General features: G+C 37.9%; 1 protein-coding gene across 3 annotated transcripts in view; it reads left to right on the top strand.

The window, feature by feature from the left end:
• The window catches only part of LOC126162241 (acetylcholinesterase-like), a 193,246-nt gene extending 183,571 nt beyond the window's left edge, over positions 1 to 9,675 (top strand). For all 3 annotated transcript variants that reach the window (XM_049918614.1, XM_049918616.1, XM_049918615.1), the window contains exon 11: positions 8,936 to 9,675. In XM_049918614.1, coding sequence (XP_049774571.1) covers positions 8,936 to 9,092 — 157 coding nt within the window. In that variant the 3' untranslated portion in view covers positions 9,093 to 9,675. The remainder of the gene's footprint in view (positions 1 to 8,935) is intronic.
• Positions 9,676 to 23,953: the final 14,278 nt, after the last annotated feature.

Raw genomic sequence — 23,953 nt, 5'->3', positions numbered from 1 at the left:
CCTGTGCTGCTCAGTTTAAACCAATTTGTAATCTGTGTTCCTCAGGCTCCAAGTTGATTTAAAGAGATTTCAGTTACTTTCCTCCCTTCATCACCATTCTTTTTGGTTTAAACCACTTGGTGATTTACCCTGGTGTGTCAGTCTTACTGTCTACAACTTGTTTCCTTCAGGCATCTGTAAATGTGTCTTCAGCCAGTACCTGCTTGCCTAAAGCATTTAAGTAGAGAGTTCATAAGTGGTATGATACCTGTACAATGGACAGCTTACGTCAAAAAGCTCAGTTTCCTTAAAGTGAGTACATATTTTTGTAATATGCTTGTTCACAGTACAGAGGTCCCAATTCACACATAAACCAAATCTTGGCATTAAATCACAATGATATGTAATATTCAGAATTAATTCATTTGTATGAATTAGTTGGTTTAACTATTTTTTCATTTGTGAAGTTGTATTGTAAAAATCTTGAATGCTTGGTGCTCCACAGCTTTTAGATATTGATTGTAGAACATCTTCTAAGCACCATGAGCTGCACTATAAATCTTTATTAGCCAAACAGGTATTTAGGTGCATAACCCATCAGCTGTGCATCTGATGCATCAGCCCCTACAATATGACACCTGTGTGTTTAATAGCAGAAACACAAGTGTACTTACATTATGTACCTATATATCAATGACATGCATGTCAGATATAAATCCTTTATGACATTCTGCCTGATGTGCACCTAGAAAGCATACAACCATTTGAACACCTAGAATCCAATCACACTGATGTCTACATCTGATACACACTGTAGGAGATTGCAGATATATGTGTGTGAGGTGTGCTTGCTTGTTTGAATGAATCCGTGTGTTTCTTTTTCTGATGAAGGCTGTAGCTGAAAGTTAATGTGTAAGTGTCTTTTAATTGTGCATGTCTGGAACTTACTCATCTTTACAGTAAGTAGCAATCATCCTTTCCTTACATTGTTGATATTCCAACCTGGAGTTTCCATTGTTTAATACAATAGAATGTGGATTCCATATTACCTCACAGTAAACAGTGAGTCATGTATGTTACTGCTGTTAGATCTTAAGCAGTGATTTCAGGTAGTCTCATTGCTTCAACACTTTTTTTATTTATTTTTTGCTTAAACTACTTAATAATACATATTGACTTGTTGATTTTACTGTCTACAACGTGTTTCCTTGACACTTCTGTAAATGAATATCAACCAGAAGCTACGTTCCTAAAGCATTTAAGTAGAGTTCATAAGCAATATGGTATCTTCACAATGGGCAGCTTATATCAATAAGTTCAACATTCTTAAAGTGAGTACATATTCCTTTAATTTGCTTGTTTGCAGTACAAATCTCACTCCCTAATATCTGACAATGGTAACATACATGACAAACTCTGTATTGTGAGGTACATCAGATTTGTTATAGTATTGTATTAATGTAGACATTGTTGTAATTAGGTTTTAGATATCCACATGGTTGCTTGCTTTCTAGGTGCACATCAAGTTGAATATCATAAAGAATTTATAACTGACATACATCATTGTTATAGAGGTGTATAATGTAAGTGGAATTATGTTTCTGCTGTTATGTATACAGTTTTCATGTTGTAGAAAGTCATGTACATACAGTTGTTTGCTCATCTGTATCAGATGCCACAAATGATGGGTTATACACCTGAGTATCAGTTTGGCTAAAAACATTTAAAGTGTAGCTCATGATGTTTAGAAGATGTCCTTTAACAAAGTGCCTTGTAAATCTGATTCCTATGAATATCATTTCAGCTGCCAAGCAGCATAACAAAAATGTAATTTTTCAAACTTATTACTTTGACAGATATTGCTAAATTTGTTACTTCACATTATGTCTCCATTGCCAGTAAGGCATTACAGTCATCAAAAACTGGAAGCAATGAGGGATTGTGGAGAGATAGTGAAGGAAATGAGCAATGCCCTTTTCAAAGGAATTATCATAGTATTTATCTTAAGCAATTTAGGAAACCAAAGAAAAATTTGGACCTGGCTTTCTACATCAGATTTCAACCCCAGTCCCCTTAAATGCACATTCAGCATCTTAACAAGTACACAACTTTGCTTGGTTGTTATAATGATTTAGTTAATCAAATGTTGTATGCCTTGAAATGTTATTGTTCAGCAAGCCTGGCTGCTAATCAGAGGACCCGAGTTTGATTCTAGGACTGACAGGGATTTTTCGTTGGTGGGAGGACTGGAACAGCATGTACTCAACCTTGTGACGTCTACTTGTATACCATTCACTATTCAAGTACAGTGCAGTATTGTTGTCTTTTCTGGGCATTATGGAACTGATGTGTTTGTTCTTTTTTCATATTTTTATGAAACATCTTAAGTACCTACAATCAGAACACAGGAAGATAGCCCAATTTACAATTTACACAGTTGAGTTCCATCTGCAGGAGTGCCCATGTGTCCAAGCTAGTGGAAGCAAATGGTGAACTGAAGATGTTATTGTTTATTATTGACATCTCATATGCTGATGTCTACTATCAGTTTGAAATACAGCTTAAAAAAATTGATGCATCAGTCGATTTAATCAGTCATATGATCCTGAATATGAGGAATAAATTGGTTGCTGACATTAACTGTCATGTTTGTGAAGTACTTGATGAAGTAATTGGGAGTGTGTCCACAAAAGTCGAGCAAAGGAAAGGAGAATGTGTGTAACGGATGACAACAAAGGGCAACCGTCTCTAATGAATGACAAATTGGTACAAGTTGTTGAACAGAAGATGAGGGAAAATCATTGGTTCACCATATGCATTTTCTACTGGTTTATTTATCATTTTTGTATAAATTTTTGTTGGACAAGTTAAATTTCTGAAAATCGTGTGTTCACTGGATTTCATGTTTAACAGAAAACTGCACAAAGCAAAAAATGAGAACTACATTATTGATTTTGACTTGGTGCTATGAGAAGAAAGTTTTTTTAAAAAAATTATATGTGGTACTATTAACAGAATGATACTTTTTAAAATTATACATTGATATTGATTGTACAGAAGGAAGAATTATTGGTTCCAACATGGAGCTAAACATTGTTGCAACATAGTTTGCTTTCAGTCTCGATTCATGTATATCCATTACAAGTGCTATGGCTTCAGCTGCTTCATAATAAGTACTCAAAATTGCACTTTCAACCAATAAAATTTGTTGACAGTCTTTGGTGAAAATGAAAGTGTTCAGATTTTGTACAAAAGACTATGAATTTGTTCCTCCATTGAACTTTTATTCATATTATATGAGCTTTTATCTTCAGGTGCATACCTCTCTCATAACTTTAAATTATCAGAGGTCTTAAGAAGGTAGAAGTTGCCACAGACATCCCTATGTTTTTTCTTAACACATTCTTCTATTAGATATCAAACAGATGATGGACCTGACAGGCACAAATGGAATGAAAAATTAAACTGATTATACTTACCAAACAATATATTGGAGAGGATGTAATGGTTCTAAGCCACTTTGAAACTGTGAATGATCTACACTTACACATGTAAAATACACACAAAGCTAGAGAGAAACATACTCATCAAGCACCAAATTTAAAAAAAAAAAAACATACATTATGACAACTTATTTCAGATTAGGGAGGTATGCCAATTTTAATTAAGTAACATTTTCATCATCTAGAAAATAAAGATTGTACAGAAACAGATGAAAGAACCAGTTATTTAACAAAAGTAACATCTTTCATTAAACAGAAAAAGATGGTGCAGAAATGAAGGAAGCAAAAGATTGCAGGTACAAGAAGGCAACTATTAAACAGCATTTTGAATTTGAAAAGCATTAGAAATAAAATCACCAATGAGGTCATAAATCCAGTTTATCAGTTTTCCTAATTAGGGCAGTTGAAGACAATAATTGAATGGGCATGTAAAGAAATACACAAAACACCAAATCATGGCTTGGATTGATCCTGGCATACTAGAGTTTTCAGAACAAAGTTTTAATATTACTTCATTGTATGTGTGTATTACCAGTTTTGAATTATGACAGTGAAACACAGACTTATAATGCGTAAATTGTTTGAAACTCTGAGCTGCTCAGGTAGCAATGGAAATTTCCATGTTGTGAATAACTAGGAGGATCAGAAAAAAATGAACTAATGGATCAGAGAAAACACTGGAGTGTAACCTGTAATTATGAGTGTAACAAAAAAGAAATACAGATGGTCAGGGCATGTTGATGAGCATATAGTTTCTAGGCCAATGAAGTTCCTGAGAGAAAATAAAGGTTCTGGGCAGTGACCTAAAGGGATACAGGTACATGACATTGAAAAACATGCAGGAGGAACATGGATTTGTTTAACTGGCGACTACAATGCATAGAAAAGTGTAGAGAGGGCTTTTGTCCAGCTCTGAATACTATCTGAAATCTTGATGGCAATATTATCATATGTCACAATATTTCACTTGCTCCACGTTCAGATACACACATTATTTCCAGAATCCAGTGACTATGTGTGCACAAATGAGCTGCAATTTATAAAGATACAAATGTAAATGATTTTTTCAAATGGAAAATAAAAATTAAGTTATCACACATATTATTTTGTACATACAGCCACTTGTAAATACTACAATATATTTATTTAGTGGAGTACATATTGCATTGGTGTGCAAATTTTGAGGACAAAAATAACTTTGGCATTATATGTCACTGCCAAGTAATGTAATTCAATGGAACTTGGACCATGTATAGAAATAACTACTGCAGTATAATATAGAAGGTGACTGAAAGAATTATTGAGACTAACAGAAATGACACTTTTGTTCACAGATATTAATTACACTGAAGTCACTGCACTTTATGATGTACTCTGGATATTACAAAAGGTGAGACATGGTTCTTGATAGGAATGGAAGGCAATGCATGCTCTGCAATACACTGCCTTGCTGGTTGGTAAGGAGTTCTTGTTGTTTGGTGTTCCATTTTTGAACAAGAGTGGTTAACAACCACTGGGTGGTCAGTGGTTCATGTGGGCATGCTGCAGTACATCTCCACAATGCATCCCACATGTGCTTGATGCGATTTAAGTTGTAGGGAATGGAGAGGATAGTCCATTTTCTGAGCATTCTATTGTCCCAAGAGCTCCTCCAACAATGCTATTTGATGCAGTTCTGCATTGTCACCCATAAAAATGAAGTCAGGGCTGAATGCACATCTGAAAAGATGCACATTGTGATTACAGGTCACAATAACATTGACTGATCAATGGACTGTGTCCAAAGATTAGATCTGGTCAGTACACCCATGCAACATTATGCCTCATCAATCATGTTTGACGATGTTCTTGGGAGCATTACTTGTTCCCATCTCTCACCATATGAGGCTACATCCAGCATTGTTAAACATGATTGTTTTGGTGGGTGGGGAGTTATGGTCCACACCATGTTTAATTGGTGTATGACCTCCAATTCTGACACTGTACTCCTTCCCCTGTGCACCTATTTAGGGGTGCATTCAGCCCTGACTTAATTTTTCTGGATGGTAGTGTGCAACCGCATCAAACAGCATAGGTGTAGGAGCTCTTACCATGAAAGGATATTCAGAAAATGGACTGGTCTGTCTGACCCCTTCCCCCCTCCACCTGCCAAGTTAAATCCCATCAAGCACATATGGTATGCATTGGGGAGAAGTACTACAACATGTCCACATGCACCAGCAACTGTCAGACAGTTGTCAATCACACTCGTTGAGGACTGGATCACCAGACAACAAAATGTCCTTACCAACATTCTGGCACTGCAGAGCATAAATTGCCATCGATAGTGATCACACGTATCCTGTTGCAACCCACATTCCACCTTTTGTGGTATACGGGATGCCCATTATAAACTGCAATGACGTCATGTAATTACTGTCTTTGAACAGAAGTGTTATTTCTGTTAGTCTCACTGTGTAATCCTTTCATTTATTTCCTGTACTATATTGTAGCAGTTCCTTCTACCTATGGTCCACGTTTCATCAAGCTACAGTACTTGGCAGTGACGTACCATGCCAAAGTTACTTTTGTCCATTTTGCACACCAGTGTATCATGATGATGAATTACATAATGGAAACTTTGCACATATGTTTGTTGTCATTGGTGACTGCACCCTAGATCGGTAATTTAAAAATTATAATGAATGATACAAAATTTTCTTTTTTTATTTTTTATTTGTTTATTTATTCATCCGTCCACAGACAGCTTGGATAGCACCATTATATTTATATTCATTATTTATAGATGAGGTATCTATGATAAGAAACATGAGGAAAAGGATATATACGAGATATTCTTGATATAGACAAATATATTCTAGTTCTCTCTCAGTTACATAAGGTTAACTTAAAGGAACAGAAAGAACAGATTCACACAAGAAAAGTGAATCACAAGACTCCTCGGATACTGCACCTTTATTTTTAGATTACACTGTATAATTTACAAACTAGACACGTATTGTGATACAAGTTTACTCCAACATTACAGGTTATGTTGTTATTGGTCAGCCTGATGGTTTAATCATAATTATTTGAATGAACTCTTTGACTGAATAAATACTAGTTTTTTAGTAAATATACTGTAAAACACATTGTAAATTTACTTATTTCCTATCTGTTTTGCTCCTTGGTAATATGTAGTGGTTTAATATATTCTTAGTGGGACATCCACAGCTGTTACTTGGATTCATCATGATGGATTAAGGAACTTTGAAATTACAACCATCGTAGATTTTATTCATTAAAAACAATACTGGTTTAGGTCTTGACTTTATCTTTATTTCCAGATGTATGTAACCACTGACTCTGGTTTGGCGATCATTTATGAAACTGATTACCACTTACTGCTCAATGTTTCTCTGTACAAAAACTTTAATTTGAAAGACATAGTCACTTGGAACCATGAAATATTCCATTTTTTAAGTAGCTCAATGCGGTGGCCCCATTTGTGACCCTTAGTTATTATTTTGAAGACCAGTTTTTGCACCTTGAACACATTTTAAATATGTTCAACATTTGCACCTGAGAGCATTACACCATTACTGATGATAGAATATTTGTGTACTAAACATACAGGCCTGTGCGAATACACTGTGCTTTATATTTGTACGATGTAGCATGCTGTGCTACTTTTTTGTCCAATTACTCAGATGTGTTCATCCCACTTTAATTCCTGACTTACATACATACCTAAAAAATTTGTGTTATCCACAAACTCTGTGGTCTCATTTTGTACTTTTAAGCCTTGTTTTCTTTAGGTTTTTTTACCTACATAGAAGTTCATGTTACAAGTCTTTTTATATTAAGTGTTACCTTATGGGTTGTTGACCAATTGCAGATGACCTTAAGCACCTTGTCAGCTTTTCTCCTAACATTTCTGATGACCATCTGTAATTATTGTATATTGCTGTCATCAACAAATAACATTGTTTCATACTGTGTGATTCACACTGGAAAGTTATTAGTATAAATAAGGAACATTATAGGGCCTAACACTCACTTGATGGACTACAGTGTACAAATATTCTGCTTCTGAAAGATGTTTCCCTATACATAGTGTCTCAGGAGTGGTCAGTATTCAGGGAAATGACAAGAATGGTCATTAAAAGTGAAAAAATGTAGTAAACTTGGGCTCCAAAACACACACCTTAAGAACTATGAACACTTGTTCAGTAGAAGAGATGTGCTTCATTAGCAAAGACAAATAAGTGCGTATAGTTCTTAACGTATGCATATTAAAGCCCATATTTACTGGACATTTTTTCTTTTTTTGATCTATTGCTTCCACCTCTCAAAATACGGAAAGCAAACAGCTAGCAGTAGAAGAGACTTGTTTTGTAGTATTGTTCATAGCTCTTAAGGTATTCATTTTAGAGACTGTGTTTATTGGACTTTTTTCTTCAAATGATCTTTCCTGTCATTTCTCTGAATACTAGCCATTCCTCCAAAGACACCCTTTATTTTGCAAGTCAGTGGAAATTTGGAAAATCTCCACCCCTTGCACTCTGTTTGCTATATAGGACCTTAAATCCCTTCATTTCCAGTGCTTCAAGTTTACATAGAAGATTTGGATTCCAACTGTGTCAAATGTTTTGTTGAGATCTAGAAAAAGACCTGTTACATGTTCTCATTAATCCAAGACTTCTGAAACGACTATTGTAAATTTTTCTGCAGCAGCTTCCTTTCCTTTTTCAGATATGATACCAAGTTTTTCTTTACACAGAAGTATGTGTTTATATAAACTATAAATCTGTTTTTCATAAACATTTCTGTTATTTTGAAAAAGAAGGCAGTAATGAAGCTGGTCTGTAATTCTTTACATTTTCTGTGTCATATACTTTGAGTATGGGAAGAACCTTTGCTTGCTCTAGATAATCAGGAAGGCAACAAATTGTAAAGACTCACTTATAATATCTATTAGGGGTGCTTTTATGCTGCTAATACAGTATTTTAGCAGACACATCAGGATCTTGTCTAGACCTGTGAACATTTTACTCCTAAATTTATGCATGATCCCACTGATTTTCTCCTCAGTTGGGGTAGCAGCAGCTTTGTGTAAGGTTCATTGTTAATTGTAACTGTATGGGAAGATTCCTTGCTGCTTGATCGCAAACAATTACTTTAGTAATATAGCAACATTAGTTATGTCCTTAGGGTTATTTACTTAACAATCTTTATTTGTGATTTATATGTTTATCTGTTCTGGTTTTGCCCAGTTTCATGTTTCGCTATATTCAAAATTGCTTTGCTTAATTATTTCAGTTCTTTATAGTATTCACAGTGAAATCAGTCAGAACTAGGAGTTTTATATAAATCAGAGCTATGCTTATCACAGTGTTTAATTTTCATGAGAATAAGTGTTCATTATATATAATATTAAACTGTAGCACTAAACAGGTATATTTATTTTTCAGTGATCCAACACCAAATGAAACATCACATCTTATACCAAAATGGGAAGCATTCACTAAACAGAATTCAGCATTTCTGGACATTAACGTGGAACTAAATATGGACAGTAGTTTAGACAAGGAACGGATGGCCTTTTGGCATGGTATTCTTCCTCCATAACAGACTATTTTCAAAAGATTATGGAGGAATTCATACAGTATTCTTAAATTCATGTACCTGTTCAATATTTGTCTTGTGTTTGATTTCTGCCACATTCTGGAATAAGTTATAAGCTCACAGAATCTCCAAAGTTCCAAGTAATTTGCAAGAGAAGCATATCCTTACGAGAATTCAGGGTGTGGTCTTATACTGTGATGTTCTGTGTTCCCTATGTGATTATTTTATACCAGATTTACATTTTTGGTGCTTTTAGTAATATTTATTGTAGAATGGAATGTGATTTGATGTGTAAAAGATATAGTTTTATTTTGGAATACTTTATTCACAAATAGTGTGTGTGTGTGAATGTGTGTGTGTGTGTGTGTGTGTGTGTGTGTGTGTGTGTGTGTGTGTGTGTTTGTGTGTGTGTAAGTTCAAAGAGTATGTTTCACTTGAGTCCAATGTAAGAGGACCACCAGTATTTAAATGTATAATATTTTTGAATGTTGCAATGCCATTGTGAATTACATTAGAGCTTAAATACTGTTTAAAACTCCTATGGAGGTATTCTTCAGTGAAGTAAAAGTTAATTTCAAACAGAAAATTACTGCATCTTATTTCACTTTATGCTCCCAACCAACAATACATTGGATATATTGTGACGGACTGTCAACCACCTCAATGGCATGTATTCAATGGATGCAAGATAAGCACTGCTTAGCCAGCATAAACTGGAAACAGTGGCTAAACTAATGGAAATGTTAAAGTTTAATAATGTCCCTTGCATGGGTTGGCAAATTTGATACTATACAGTATTTTGTGGGTTGTAATTAGGCAAGCTATAAGAGCCAGTGGCTCCTTCTTCAGGCAGAAGGGTTGAAGGGAAAGAAAGAGAGATGAACAAAAAGGACTGGAGAGGTCTAGGACAAGGGGTAGATTTTGGGAAAGTCATCCAGAACTGCAGGTAAGGGGAAACTTACTGCACAGGATGAGAACGAGAGACTGGCCAAACTACAACCCTCTTTCATTTGTGTGTTCTGCTGCTGCTTGGCAAGTAGATTTTTTTTATCCATTCAATTAAATTAACTTGTCAAAAACTGATTGTAGTTGTTGTTATATACAATATTTTGGGATTAGTGCTGAAGTGCTATGATTCAGGCAAGGTCAGACATCCTCTAAACAGGTTGCACAAGTGGCAGCTAGAGTTTTGGGAAGCATGGCTAACTGCTTCCCCCAGCCTTCAACACCAGGTCCCACAGCATGGTGACTGTGGACCTTGGTGTGGAGTTTGAAGAACTGAAAGTTGTAATTTCTTATCTTGTGAAGTGGATAACATACTTGTCGCTAATGCAAATGACTAATTATTCATGAGTATGCAGCTGAATATTACAAGGGTTGCCCAGAAAGTAATAATGCACCAAATTTTTTTTCTCATCCAAAAACAATGCTATGAATGCAAAATGTTATGTATGTATTATTGAAGCCTCCTGAGTGAGTGCGCCAAGTTTCCATCACTTCTGACACAGTGTAGCTGCAGGAAAGTTTCAAAATGGTGAATGTACATGGTGTACGTTACAAGCAACATACTGTCATTGAATTTCTCATTGCAGAGAAAGAAACTGTGGGGAATATTCACAAATGCTTGTGCAAAGTCTATGGAGCATCCACTGTTGACAGAAGTACAGTTAGTCGCAGGGTGAGGTCATAAGAAGGTGGGTAGGTGGAGCTCCACGATTTGCAGTGGTTGGGGAGACCATCCATGGCTGTCCCACCTAACATGCTGCAGTGAGCTGATGTTTCCATTCGCTTGTTTGAGCCATTACAGGATGCCTTTCATGGGAGACATTTTGAGGGTGATGAGGTGGTGATCCACACAGTGAAGCACTGGCTCCGCTACCAGGACAAGGATTGGTACCGACAGGGCATACATGCCCTTGTTTCACATAGAATGGGATGGACATTATATGAAAAAATAGGATGTATAGATAGAACATTCTTTCATGTGTGTAATTCTCATTGTGTTCAATAGAGAACTGTTGAAGAAGAAAAATGCAGTGCATTTCTTTCTGGGCAATCCTCATATATCAACACTATAAAGAGCCTCAACAGATTATACTGACCATTGCATAAGTAGGATGCTGTTGGTGGGAACATAAGCAACCAAGATAGTGGCATATTGTACTGCTGAGAAGCAAAACCATGTAAATTGAAGCAGAGTGGTGCCAGTGTGAATGTGGAGCTCTGCTGCATAACTTTTACTGCCCACATTTTCCAAGAGGTGAAGTATATAATTGGATAAATCTACAACTGATTCACATATCACAATGAGAAAGACTGCGTACTGTGGTATTGTACACAACTTCAGTACAGTAAACCCATGCATCTTGGAAGACTTTTCATCGTGGAATACTGAAAATATTAAATAATTCCTACTTAATATTGCAGTAACTGGAAGAATGCTTTTGTTTGAATAAAACCTAAATTGGAAGTGATTATAATTTGTATCAGTAAGATGTTAGTGTCCAGTTATTTGGGTACAAAGATGCCACATTGCTAATTAGTTCATGCAGGCTGTTTGTATGATACCACAACCACCTCAAACACAGACATACTATCGACTTTATGATTTTGCACTCAACTGCTTTTCTGTCCTTGTTACTGCCCACTGTAATTATTTACAAGCAATCTTATTAAAATCAAAATAAAAAGTCTGAAATTGTAATGAGCCATTAATTTTTAAGAGGTGTGTTGTCCTCTCTGAATCTGCCTCAAACACAACTATAATCATCAGTATCTTGCTAAACAAACAGTTGTGTTTGACACCTATTATTTTTGGTGAGAGCACAAAAAAGATGTCTGTATCTAATCTACATCTACATTTACACTCCGCAAGCCACCCAACGGTGTGTGGTGGAGGACACTTTACGTGCCACTTGTAATGGTCGCCTGATCGTAGATATTGCTAATTGCTATAATCGCACTATTTCACTCCCATTTACGGAGCTTGTTAGCACTTGATGTTAGGTTGGCGCCATTAAAATGCATTGTAGTAATCACTGCTACTTGCTGGATCGCTGCTGTGTCTCGATGTTGATGCTGGCTCTAAATCTGGTTGTCTAGGGTTAAAAACATGAGGTTCCGTGTTTTGTTTTATGTGCTTTTGATGATAAAGGGTGAACGAAACCAACAAATATGTAAACTTCAAATATTTATTTCTCTGGTGGCCATCTTAATTCCACTGTCCACCAAAGACTATGACACAACACAACTTCCTTTACATGTTCTTTGCATTGTTTATCCACCTCAAACAATAACACACTAACACACTGTACCAAAGTGACATTCCGACTGCCCCTCGACCCTTCTTGTTGCTCGTATTTATAACATTGTCAAAGAACTACTAAAAAGAGATATAGTTTACAAGTCACATGTACATCTGTTATCATAATTTGTGCAGAAAAGTTATTAATTTGCATCGAGTGACATAATTTAACATGTTATTAAAATGACAGACAGATTTGTTGACTTGACAGAATAATTCTTTGTTACAAAAAGTCCGTTTTCTAGAAGTTTGTCAATTGACTTCTCTAATTTGCATAAATAAGTAATTAACATGAATTATTAAGAAATACATTGGTTTTCGTCTAAAACAGGATTGATTTCGTGAATACTAAGTGAAACCGCTCCTAGTGAACAAATAGGTTTCACTGGGTGATTTTTATTTAAGGAGATCCAAAATACCTAAGTTGTACACTATTTTTCGTACTTCATATTAATTATTTAAGATGAACTCAGTGTTTTTACATGATGACATTTGCTGTATCAGTGATCAAGTGATATTAACTTTTGTGTGGGTTAGTTATTCAGTAGAATTTAATGGGTTGACTGTTTATGGAGACATGTTACGCAATCATTGTTAACATACACAATAACTTTTCTATAATCATAAATACTCGTTAAACTGGTTGAATTTGGTGGGTATCGCATACTTTGGTACAGTAAAGCCTTTAATATGTTCCGTTACACACTGTCATTACCTCCCTTTTCTGTTCCACTCGCGTATAGTTCGTGGGAAGACCGACTGTCGGAAAGCCTCCGTGCGCACTCAAATCTCTCTCATTTGACGTTCGTGATCTCCTTGGGAGGTATAAGTAGGGGCAAGCAATATATTTGATACCTCATCCAGAAACGCACCCTCTCGAAACCTGGACAGCAAGCTACACTGCGATGCAGAGCGTCTCTCTTGCAGAGTCTGCCACTTGAGTTTGCTAAACATCTCCATAACGCTATCATGGTTACCAAATAAGCCTGTGATGAATTACGCCGCTCCTCCTTGGATCCTCTCCATCCCCTCTGCCAACCCGACCTGGTATGGATCCCACACTGATGAGCAACACTCAAGTATAGGTCGAACGAGTGTTTTGTAAGCCACCTCCTTTGTTGATGGACTGCATTTTCTAAGGACTCTCCCAATGAATCTCAACCTGGTACCTGCCTTACCAACAATTAATTTTATATGATCATTCCACTTCAAATCATTCTGCACGCATACTCCCAGATATTTTACAGAAGTAACTGCTACCAGTGTTTGTTCCGCTATCATATAATCATACAATAAAGGATCCTTCTTTCTATGTATTCGCAATACATTACATTTGTCTATGTTAAGAGTCAGTTGCCACTCCCTGCACCAAGTGCCTATCTGCTGCAGATCTTCCTGCATTTCGCTACCATTTTCTAATGCTGCAACCTCTCTGTATACTACAGCATCATCTGCGAAAAGCCGCATGGAACTTCCGACACTATTTACTAGGTCATTTATATATATTGTGAAAAGCAATGGTCCCATAACACTCCCCTGTGGCACGCCAGAGGTTACTTTAACGTCTGTAGATGTCTCTCCATTGAGAACTACATGCTGTGTTCTGTTTGCTAAAAACTCTTCAATCCAGCCACACAGCTGGTCTGATATTCTGTAGGCTCTTACTTTGTTTATCAGGCGACAGTGCGGAACTATATCGAACACCTTTCGGAAGTCAAGGGAAATAGCATCTACCTGGGAGTCTGTATCTAAAATTTTCTGGGTCTCATGAACAAATAAAGCGAGTTGGGTCTGACACAATCGCTGTTTCCGGAATCCATATTGATTCCTACAGAGTAGATTCTGGGTTTCCAGAAACGACATGATACGCGAGAAAAAAACATGTTATAAAATTCTACAACAGATTGCGACGACCCTTCTTGAAGACTGTGACTACCTGTGCTCTTTTCCAATCATTTGGAACCTTTCATTCCTGTAGAGACTTGCAGTACACGGCTGATAGAAGGGGGGCAAGTTCTTTCGCATACTCTGTGTAGAATCGAATTGGTATCTCGTCAGGTCCAGTGGACTTTCCTCTGTTGAGTGATTCCAGTTGCTTTTCTATTCCTTGGACACTTATTTCAATGTCAGCCATTTTTTTGTTTGTGCAAGGATTTAGAGAAGGAACAGCAGTGCGGTCTTCCTCTGTGAAACAGCTTTGGAAAAAGGTGTTTAGTATTTCAGCTTTACGCATGTCATCCTCTGTTTCAATGCCATCATCATCCCGGAGTGTCTGTATATGCTGTTTCAAGCCACTTACTGATTTAACGTAAGACCAGAACTTCCTAGGATTTTCTGTCAAGTCGGTACATAGAATTTTACTTTTGAATTCACTGAACGCTTCATGCATAGCCCTCCTTACGCTAACTTTGACATTGTTTAGCTTCTGTTTGTCTGAGAGGTTCTGGCTGCATTTAAACTTGCAGTGAAGCTCTCTTTGCTTTCACAGTAGTTTCCTAACTTTGTTGTTGAACCACGGTGGGTTTTTCCCATCCCTCACAGTTTTACTTGGCACGTACCTGTCTAAAACGCATTTTACAATTGCCTTGAACTTTTTCCATAAATACTCAGCATTGTCAGTGTCAGAACAGAAATTCTCATTTTGATCTGTTAGGTAGTCTGAATCTGCCTTCTATTACTCTTGCTAAACAGATAAACCTTCCTCCCTTTTTTTATATTCATATTAACTTCCATCTTCAGGGATGCTGCAACGGCCTTATGATCACTGATTCCCTGTTCTGCGCTTACAGAGTTGAAAAGTTCAGGTCTGTTTGTTATCAGTAGGTCCAAGATGTTATCTCCACGAGTCAGTTCTCTGTTTAATTGCTCGAGGTAATTTTCGGATAGTGCACTCAGTATAATGTCACTCGATGCTCTGCCCCTACCACCCGTCCTAAACATCTGAGTGTCCCAGTCTATATCTGGTAAATTGAAATCTCCACCTAAGACTATAACATGCTGAGAAAATTTATGTGAAATGTATTCCAAATTTTCTCTCAGTTGTTCTGCCACTAATGCTGCTGAGTTGGGAGATCGGTAAAAGGAGCCAATCATTAATCTAGCTCGGTTGTTGAGTGCAACCTCCACCCATAATAATTCACAGGAACTATCCACTTCTATTTCACTACAGGATAAACCACTACTAACAGCGACAAACACGCCACCACCGGTTGCATGCAATCTATCCTTTCTAAACACCGTCTGTGCCTTTGTAAAAATTTCAGCAGAATTTATCTCTGGCTTCAGCCAGCTTTCTGTTCCTATAATGATTTCAGCTTTGGTGCTTTCTATCAGCGCTTGAAGTTCCGGTAATTTACCAATGCAGCTTCGACAGTTTACAATTACAATACCGATTGCTGCTTGGTCCCCGCATGTCCTGACTTTGCCCCGCACCCTCTGAGGCTGTTGCCCTTTCTGTACTTGCCCGAGGCCATCTAACCTAAAAAACCGCCCAGTCCACGCCACAGAACCCCTGCTACGCGTGTAGCCACTTGCTGCGTGTAGTGGACTCCTGACCTATCAAGCAGAACCCGAAACCCCACCACCCTATGGCGCAAGTCGAGGAATCTGCAGCCCACACGGTCGCAGAACCATCTCAGCCTCTGATTCAGACCCTCCACTCGGCTCTGTACCAGAGGTCCGCAGTCAGCCGGAAGCCAGAGAGGATTTCCTCTGATCCATAGCGACACACATCACTGGTGCCGACATGAGCGACCACCTGCAGATGGGTGCACCCTGTACCCTTCATGGCATCCGGGGGAACCCTTTCCACATCTGGAATGACTCCTCCCAGTATGCACACGGAGTGCACATTGGTTTTCTTCCCCTCTCTTGCTGCCAAATCCCTAAGGGGCCCCATTATGAACCTGAAGTTGGAGCTCCCAACTACCAGTAAGCGACCGCCCAGATCTTGCAGACTGAGGGGCAACCTCTGGAACAGGACAAGCAGCCATGTCCGGCCGAAGATCAGTATCAGCCTGAGACAGAGCCTGAAACCGGTTCATCAGACAAACTGGAGAGGCCTTCCGTTCAGCCCTCCGAAATGTCTTTCGCCCCCTGCCACATCTCGAGACAACCTCCCACTCTACCACAGATGAGGGGTGAGCCTCAATGTGGGCAGTATCCCGTGCAGCCACAGCCGTAGTCCTATCGGGGGATGTGTGGGACGAGCTGGCTGTCCCCGACAAACCCCCATCCGGACCCCCACAGTGATGCCCATTGGCAACAGCCTCAAGCTGTGTGACCGAAGCCAACACTGCCTGCAGCTGGGAGCGAAGGGATGCCACCTCAGCTCACATCTGAACACAGCAGTTGCAGTCCCTATCCATGTTAAAAACTGTTGTGCAAAGAATGTCTGAACTAATCTACAGAGAGCACAAACAATTCGACACAAAATTTAAACGGTTATTAAAATACAAGATTGCCTAGTAATTGCAGTAATGTTGCTACTTGTGCACTGCTGACACACTGCTCGGTGGCGGAAGGAGACTATGCGATATTACACTATTCAGGTACTAAAACGCGATGCTGCAACTCTCAAATACTATAATACGCCTGAAATTTATGAATTAAACAATGCAAGTAACAAAAACATGCAAAGAAATGAAGAATTAAACTATGTAACAAATAAGTGAGCTAGGAGTATATGACTTGCTGCTGGCAGCTGCTTATCCATCGGCGGCAGGGCGCACACTGGCTGTGACCAACCGACACTGGCCGTTCAAAACAAAAACAGAAGACAGACGACTTCTTTCCTTGGGATCCATTAAAGATACATCAGTTAATTGTTATATTTAGCTTAAAACAGGTATTCACTGCAGAAAGAAACTATCCATTTGTTAACCATTTATAGAATCTAAGAAAGCTACCACAAGCACTTTAAATTTAGAAAATGTATAGAACTGTAAAATAGTATATAACAACAATTGAACTGCCACATGGGACTTTAAACAAAGATTTTAAAATAAACATTTTCTTGCCTGAGCATTATAAAGCTGTACAAAAAACTAGACCCAAGTACTTTGAACACACAGTTGTCTCAGCCATCTGTGTGATTGTACAGTAAAGACAAAACATCAGCAATTCTCCCAAACATAAAACCCTGCACTGGAATCACTTACTCATTACGCTGAAACAAAATTTTGACTCAAGAAAGATGGTCTTCCATCACGTTTAAAACCAACACAAACAGAAATTGTACTTGCACACACAGTCAATAGCCACTTCCTACATGACATGTTTTATATAACTAATGTGAAATAATAACCTGTCACTATGCTATTTCTGACACTCAGAGCAGTGTTTGAAAAATGTTAGTACCTTGAAAAAATGGGTATTAGAACATTTTCAGCAGAGTGTTCATACACACAGACTATCTCCAAGGCTGTCAGAAAGTGAGCTGTAGTTAAAAGTGCACCACACTAACAGCTGACCAGACGCTTCTCCCCACTAGACATATGCTTCCATATCACAAATCACATTAGGCATATTCACTTTTGAAGATGAATAAATGCATAACAAGTCTAACATAGGAAACTAATCATTAGTCTGCTCTTCATTATCTGCTATGTTACTAAAATAAATAGTTCTTAACTTGAAGTATTAAGAAACTACAAGGACTATTTTACAACATATTTGATGTATCAAGATATCAAATGGCAGACAAGTACAGGGATTCCCCTTTGACATAGGCCCTCCGTTCGTGTTTCTGTTCATGGGAAAACTACCTCTGTGAAGATTGTTTTAGGACAATGTAATTAACCTCTGATTTCCTGCACAAATGACATACCTGTCTAACTTCTGGTCATGTAAGTACAGAAGTTTTGCTGCTCTGGTTGATTTGGTGCTGTCTGTATGTAACATCCAAGCAATGCTCTCTCACTTCAATTTAATTATGAAATGGTTATTCATGTTACTTTATGGGTGACATGAATTCTACTTTTTGAAGTTGGTTGAAGCCTTTTACATCATCATCATCATCATCATTATTATTATTGTTATTATTTTTACCAAAATATTACTTGTGACTTTAAATATAAGTTAATGAAAGATAGAGGGGGAGATATTTAAACAATCCTATGTAAAGTAGTTGCTTCAATTCAATCTTCTCAGTGAACATGAAGAAAACTGAAATATCATGTAGAACATACTCGTGTGTTTGCAGAAGTGTCAAATCTGATAAAGAATAACATGATTAATTATGTTTCAAACATGCTCATAAATAAAATAAGAAAGAGGTAAGTGAACTGAGTTTTGTGTTAGCTATTCTGGATGAACAAACTGATGTGTGTAATTACTTGCAGCCTACTCAGTGCTTCACTACTTGTCACAGCTGTTCATCAAGCTTTTTGAACATCCCAAGAGCTATGATGGAGCTGCTGTTATCATTGATCATTTGAATGTCTCACAATATTGAGTAATGTACACATTTTCTACTGCAACATTCATTCATAGTTTCTCCAGTGACTGAGTCATGGCTATTGCAAGCTGTGGCAAAGATTACAGGATTTTCTTTCTCACTATGAATGGTCTTGTTATTGTTTTTTTGAGTCTACTAAGAAAACCAGCACTCTAAATGAGGACGTAAAGAAATGACTGGTGGAGTTCTGCCCTTCATTTGGGAAGAAACTTATAATGTAGTGAACTGGTCTGACTTCTTACACCCATTACTCACAACTACTACTCCATGGTTCCCATGACTTGCCTAAGATGAGCCTATTTTCAGTATTATTAAAATCAATATATTTTTTATTTTGCAATGAATAGGAACTGTTACCAATTAATAAATATGGTCAGCAGAGAATAAAGACATATTTTGCAAAATAGTTCCCTAAGATGCAGAGTTTTCAAATGCAAAGCTGTAAGATAAATAATTTTAACAATTAATACTACAATATTTACGTTTTCATTGAAAATAAATTAATACTTTACTTACCTACAACAGTGATCACTCTAATGCCAAAGCTTTTTCATCTAGTCATTTGCATTATAAACAATCAGTTTCATTAATAATTATACTTTCATTTAGTTACTTTCTTTTATGAACTAGTTATTGCATCATCATAAAATATTTGTGTTAGTGGAAAAAATTAGAACATAAGCATACATATGATGTGGCAAAAGTCATGGGATAGCAATATATGCACCTTTACAGTTGGCAGTAGTATCCTGGACACAAGGTGCATTAGGGTAATTCATTGGTGGGCATGTCATTTGTACTCACGTGATTCATGTCAAATGGTTTCCAATGTGATTGTGACCACACAACAGGCATTAACATACTTTGAGTGCATAATGGTAGTTGAAGCTAGATGCATGGGACATTTCACTTTGTGAATCATTAGGGAATTCAATATTCTGAGATGCACCATGTGAAGAGCTTGCTGAGAATACCAAATTTCAGACATTACCTCTCACCATGGACAATGCAATGACCAACGGCCTTTACTTAATGACCGAGAGCAACAACTTTTGTGTAGGATTGTCAGTGCTAATAGACAAGCAATACTGTGTTAAATAATCACAGAAATCAATGTGGGTGGTACAAAAAATGTACCTGTTAGGACAGTGTGGTGAAATTTGGCATTAATGGGCTATGTCAGCAGTGGAATGACATGAATGCCTTCACTAACAGGGGAAAATTGCCTGCAGTGCCTCTCCTGGGCTTGTGACCATATCATTTGGACTGTACACAACTGGAAAACCACAGCCAGGTCAGATGAGTCCTGATTTCAGCTCATAAGAGTTGATGGTAGGGTCTGAGTGTGGCCCCAAGTTGTCAACAAGGCACTGTGCAAGCAGATGGTGCCTCAATAGTGGAGTGGACTGGGTCCTCTGGTCCAACTGAACCGATCATTGACTGGAAAAGATTATTTTTGGGTACTTAGAGACCATTTGCAGCCCTTGATGGACTTCATGTCCCCAAGTAATGATTTAATTTTTATGTATGACTATGAGCTGTGTCACAGGGCCACAATTGTTCCTGACTGGTTTGAGTAGTGTTCTGGACAATGTGAGTGAATGTTTTGGCTGACCAGATTGCCCAACATGAATCCCATCAAACATTAATAGTACATAACTGAGAGGTCAGTTTGTGCACAAAATCCTGCACTGGAAACATTTCCACAATTATGTACAGCTACAGAGATAGCATCTCTCAATATTTTTTCAGGGGGACTTCCAATGACTTGTTGAGGCCATGGCACATTGAGTTGCTGTACTGTGCCATCCAAAAGGAAGTGTAACACAATATTAGAAGGTACCCCAAGACTTGTCACCTCTCTGTATGTTTATCCTCTTATGATGTATATTAGTCACGTGTATCACACAGTTCAGTTGTAAAATCTGCCTGTCGTATTACATTTAACATCCACTCACCATTTTCCAGAATTTCATACAAAAAAACCTTTGCATGAGAGTCTATCAAAATATTAATGAAACAGAAAAATGAAAATCTGTAACATGTCAGAATTGTGTGGACACTGGCTGAACTGAATCAGCATGTGGCTTTATTTCTTATAGGGGCCCCCACAAAGAGTTTCTGTACGTATTGTTTTTCGAACAACCTAACTGTATAAGTGTTGGTAATGCACCATATGAAATGAAAAATTCATATTCTTGCTTTTTTCTTATTTCATGTCTCTTTTCTCTCAGGACCATCTTCTATATTCATCTCCTTTGGTTGCATATAAATTTAAAATTCCTCATCAAAAATCTCTTTTTCTCCTAGAATCATACAGTGCAATTAGTGTCAAATCAAACCTATGGCATAATAGGTACAATAAGCATGGAAGAACAGTAAATGCTGTGTATATAAGTAAGATATACAGGTAATCAGAAATGTGTATTATTATTTCTTCAAGTTGAGATGTATGATAATTGATAACTGAAAATGTATTCACAAACAAAAAGGTTTACATCAGTGAATATACTAATTTAAATATACTGTAAGCAGACAGAGCTCAATGTCTCAAGTAAACAGAGTTTGAAATTCTGTTTGTTGGTACTGCTCTAAAATAATTTCTTGATTATATATTGTACAAATTACATATCCAACATCAGCTGTGGGTAGCATGTGTGTCAAAGTTGACAATGTGAGCAAAGAAATTACACTTTTGAAGAAAGATGCACTGAAAGAAATTCATAATTCCTAGAAAAATTACAGAGGTACTTCACATATCTTACAGGAATAAAATAACTGACTGGTATGGTGATTACTTTGCTCATTAGACATTAAACTGGTTAATACCCCTTCCTACAACATATATTTACTTTAAGAAACATTGACATGTTTATCACCATACAAACTGCTGTATCCTGATATTAGTGCACATGAGTATGAGTGTGAGTGAGCCAAGTATAGTGTTGCCATGCACGTGTACTTAAAGGCCAGGTGTATCAGTATGTGCCAGCCACTTCAGACAGCTTATAGGAAGCTGCACCGCCTAGAAATGACTCACAGCTATATAAGTGCCGAGCAGTGCTGGCTCACTCTCACTGTGTTCTTTTAGTTTGTATCACACACATTAGTTGTTCTATGTATTGCTTCTGTCTCACCTTTTTTGTCTTCTTACATGTGGAATCACAAGAAGCTTATTTCTGGTATTGTTCAGAGGTATGAATAAAGCCATATTTGTGTTACTTGGATCAGTTTCATGTATTGCTTGGTTACTACATGATTGTCAATGAGTTTGGAACATTTTACATGTGTGCAGTCTGTATGTTCAGTTTCATAAGGTTTAGCCATTATGGATGCCATGCTACCAGCCCTGACTGAACAGCTTACTTCAACAGTGACTACTTTGTCAGCTTCCACTAACAGACAGGATACTGTTCCACAGGTCTATCTGCCTACTTTTCTTCGGTATAGTGATTCAGCCAAGGATCAGGAAACTTACAAGAAAAGACTCAGACAGCATTTTTTGGCTTTCAGTGTGACAGACTTGAGTTTGTGCAAAGCCTTATTGCTTTCATGGATTCCACCTTAGGTGCATTAGTTACTGTGTCAGCTTGTCCCTTTACAAGATCCAGGAGCTCTTACTCTTGAGCACATGTGCAGTTTATTGTTCACCTACCATAGCAAGTGAATATGTGTTATAGCGGTGTGAGTTGAATTGTACTGATGCTGCAAGAAACCAAACCAGTCATACAGGGCCTGGGCAGCCAAACTTCATGCCTTAGCCACAAGTCTCAATTCATTACTGATGCCCAGAATGACTATTATGGAGACTCTATGGTACACAACACATTTCCGGACAAGGAAGTGCAAGAGAAGGCTTTACTCTGTGAAAACCCACTGTTGGCAGAAGTTTTGCAAACAACACAATCTTCTGAAGTTTCTTGGGCAGCAGGTGACTAAATTGAAGCATGGGGTGATGTGGCAGTAGTGTGACAAGATGTGCGTGCACAAGGAAGTGGCAGTAAATATTCAAGCCCAGCACTGAACAGACCAAGGCCAGCCCAATCAGCCACAACTGCCATAGCACCAGCATTAGCATTCTCTGTTCCTGTCTTGTCCTTTCTGTTTTGTCCATCATGAATGTTCAGCGTGCCCTAGGCAATGGGCTACTTGTAACGTTCGCTGAAGATTGCTCAGGATATGGAATGTACACACATTGTGTGACACCAATAGCTGTGGCTTCAACCAAGTTGTTTGGCAAGTTAAATGTTTTTTGCCAAATGCTCTGGCTACATGTCAATACCAATGTTGCAGTACTGTTATTGAATTCTCAGATTTATGTGAATTTAGGCTCGCTGCCATTGACACCGGTCATGCAGAAGCTAGTCAGTTATAACAAACAGAACATTGTCCTGTTGGGAAAATTTACGCTGTCTACTGTTACTGAGCAGTCAATTGTGGGTATGTATTCTCTCCCATGCCAGAAGGAACTATTTGCAAAAATATTGGGAAGCCAGTACTTTTCTAGAAATGATTTGTCTGAAGCATATCTGCAGGTTCCTGTGGATGATGAGTTTCAGTGAGTTCTGGTTCTGAATACTCCTTTTGGTCTCTACCAATATTTGCGCCTTCCTTTGGATGTGGCTAGTGCTCCTGCTATTTTCCAATGATTTTTAGAGCAATTCACTATGTCTGTCCTGGGTTGCATTAATTATCTGGATGATACCGGCTCTCCCAAGGCCAATCACTTGAAAAATGTGTGCACTTTGTTTTCTGTCTTATGGTGTAACCTCTCAACATCTCAGTTTTTTCAACCTTCTATTGTTTATTTGGGTTCAAGGTCTTGCAGGGTAGGGTTTCCCCTCTATCAGACCATATCTCTGCTGTTACAGCTATGCTCACCCCTCATCCATGGACAAGCTTCTGGCCTTTCCAAGAAAAACAGCCTACTACAATAAATTCCTGCTGGGGGTGGCCTCATTAGCCTACCCGTTGCATGCCTTATTCCACAAGAATGTACCTTTTTTCTGGAACCTGGATTGCAAACATGCTTTTTGAATGTTGAAATTCAAACTACTTTGGCCCCCTGTTCAGCTCTCTGCCCCAGCAAATAGTTTTGGTGAC

Source organism: Schistocerca cancellata, chromosome 2 (assembly GCF_023864275.1).
Source record: "Schistocerca cancellata isolate TAMUIC-IGC-003103 chromosome 2, iqSchCanc2.1, whole genome shotgun sequence".
NCBI classification, from domain to species: Eukaryota; Metazoa; Arthropoda; class Insecta; order Orthoptera; family Acrididae; genus Schistocerca; species Schistocerca cancellata.
Note: the sequence above shows the minus strand (reverse complement) of the source record. Positions and strands in the feature narration are given on the sequence as shown.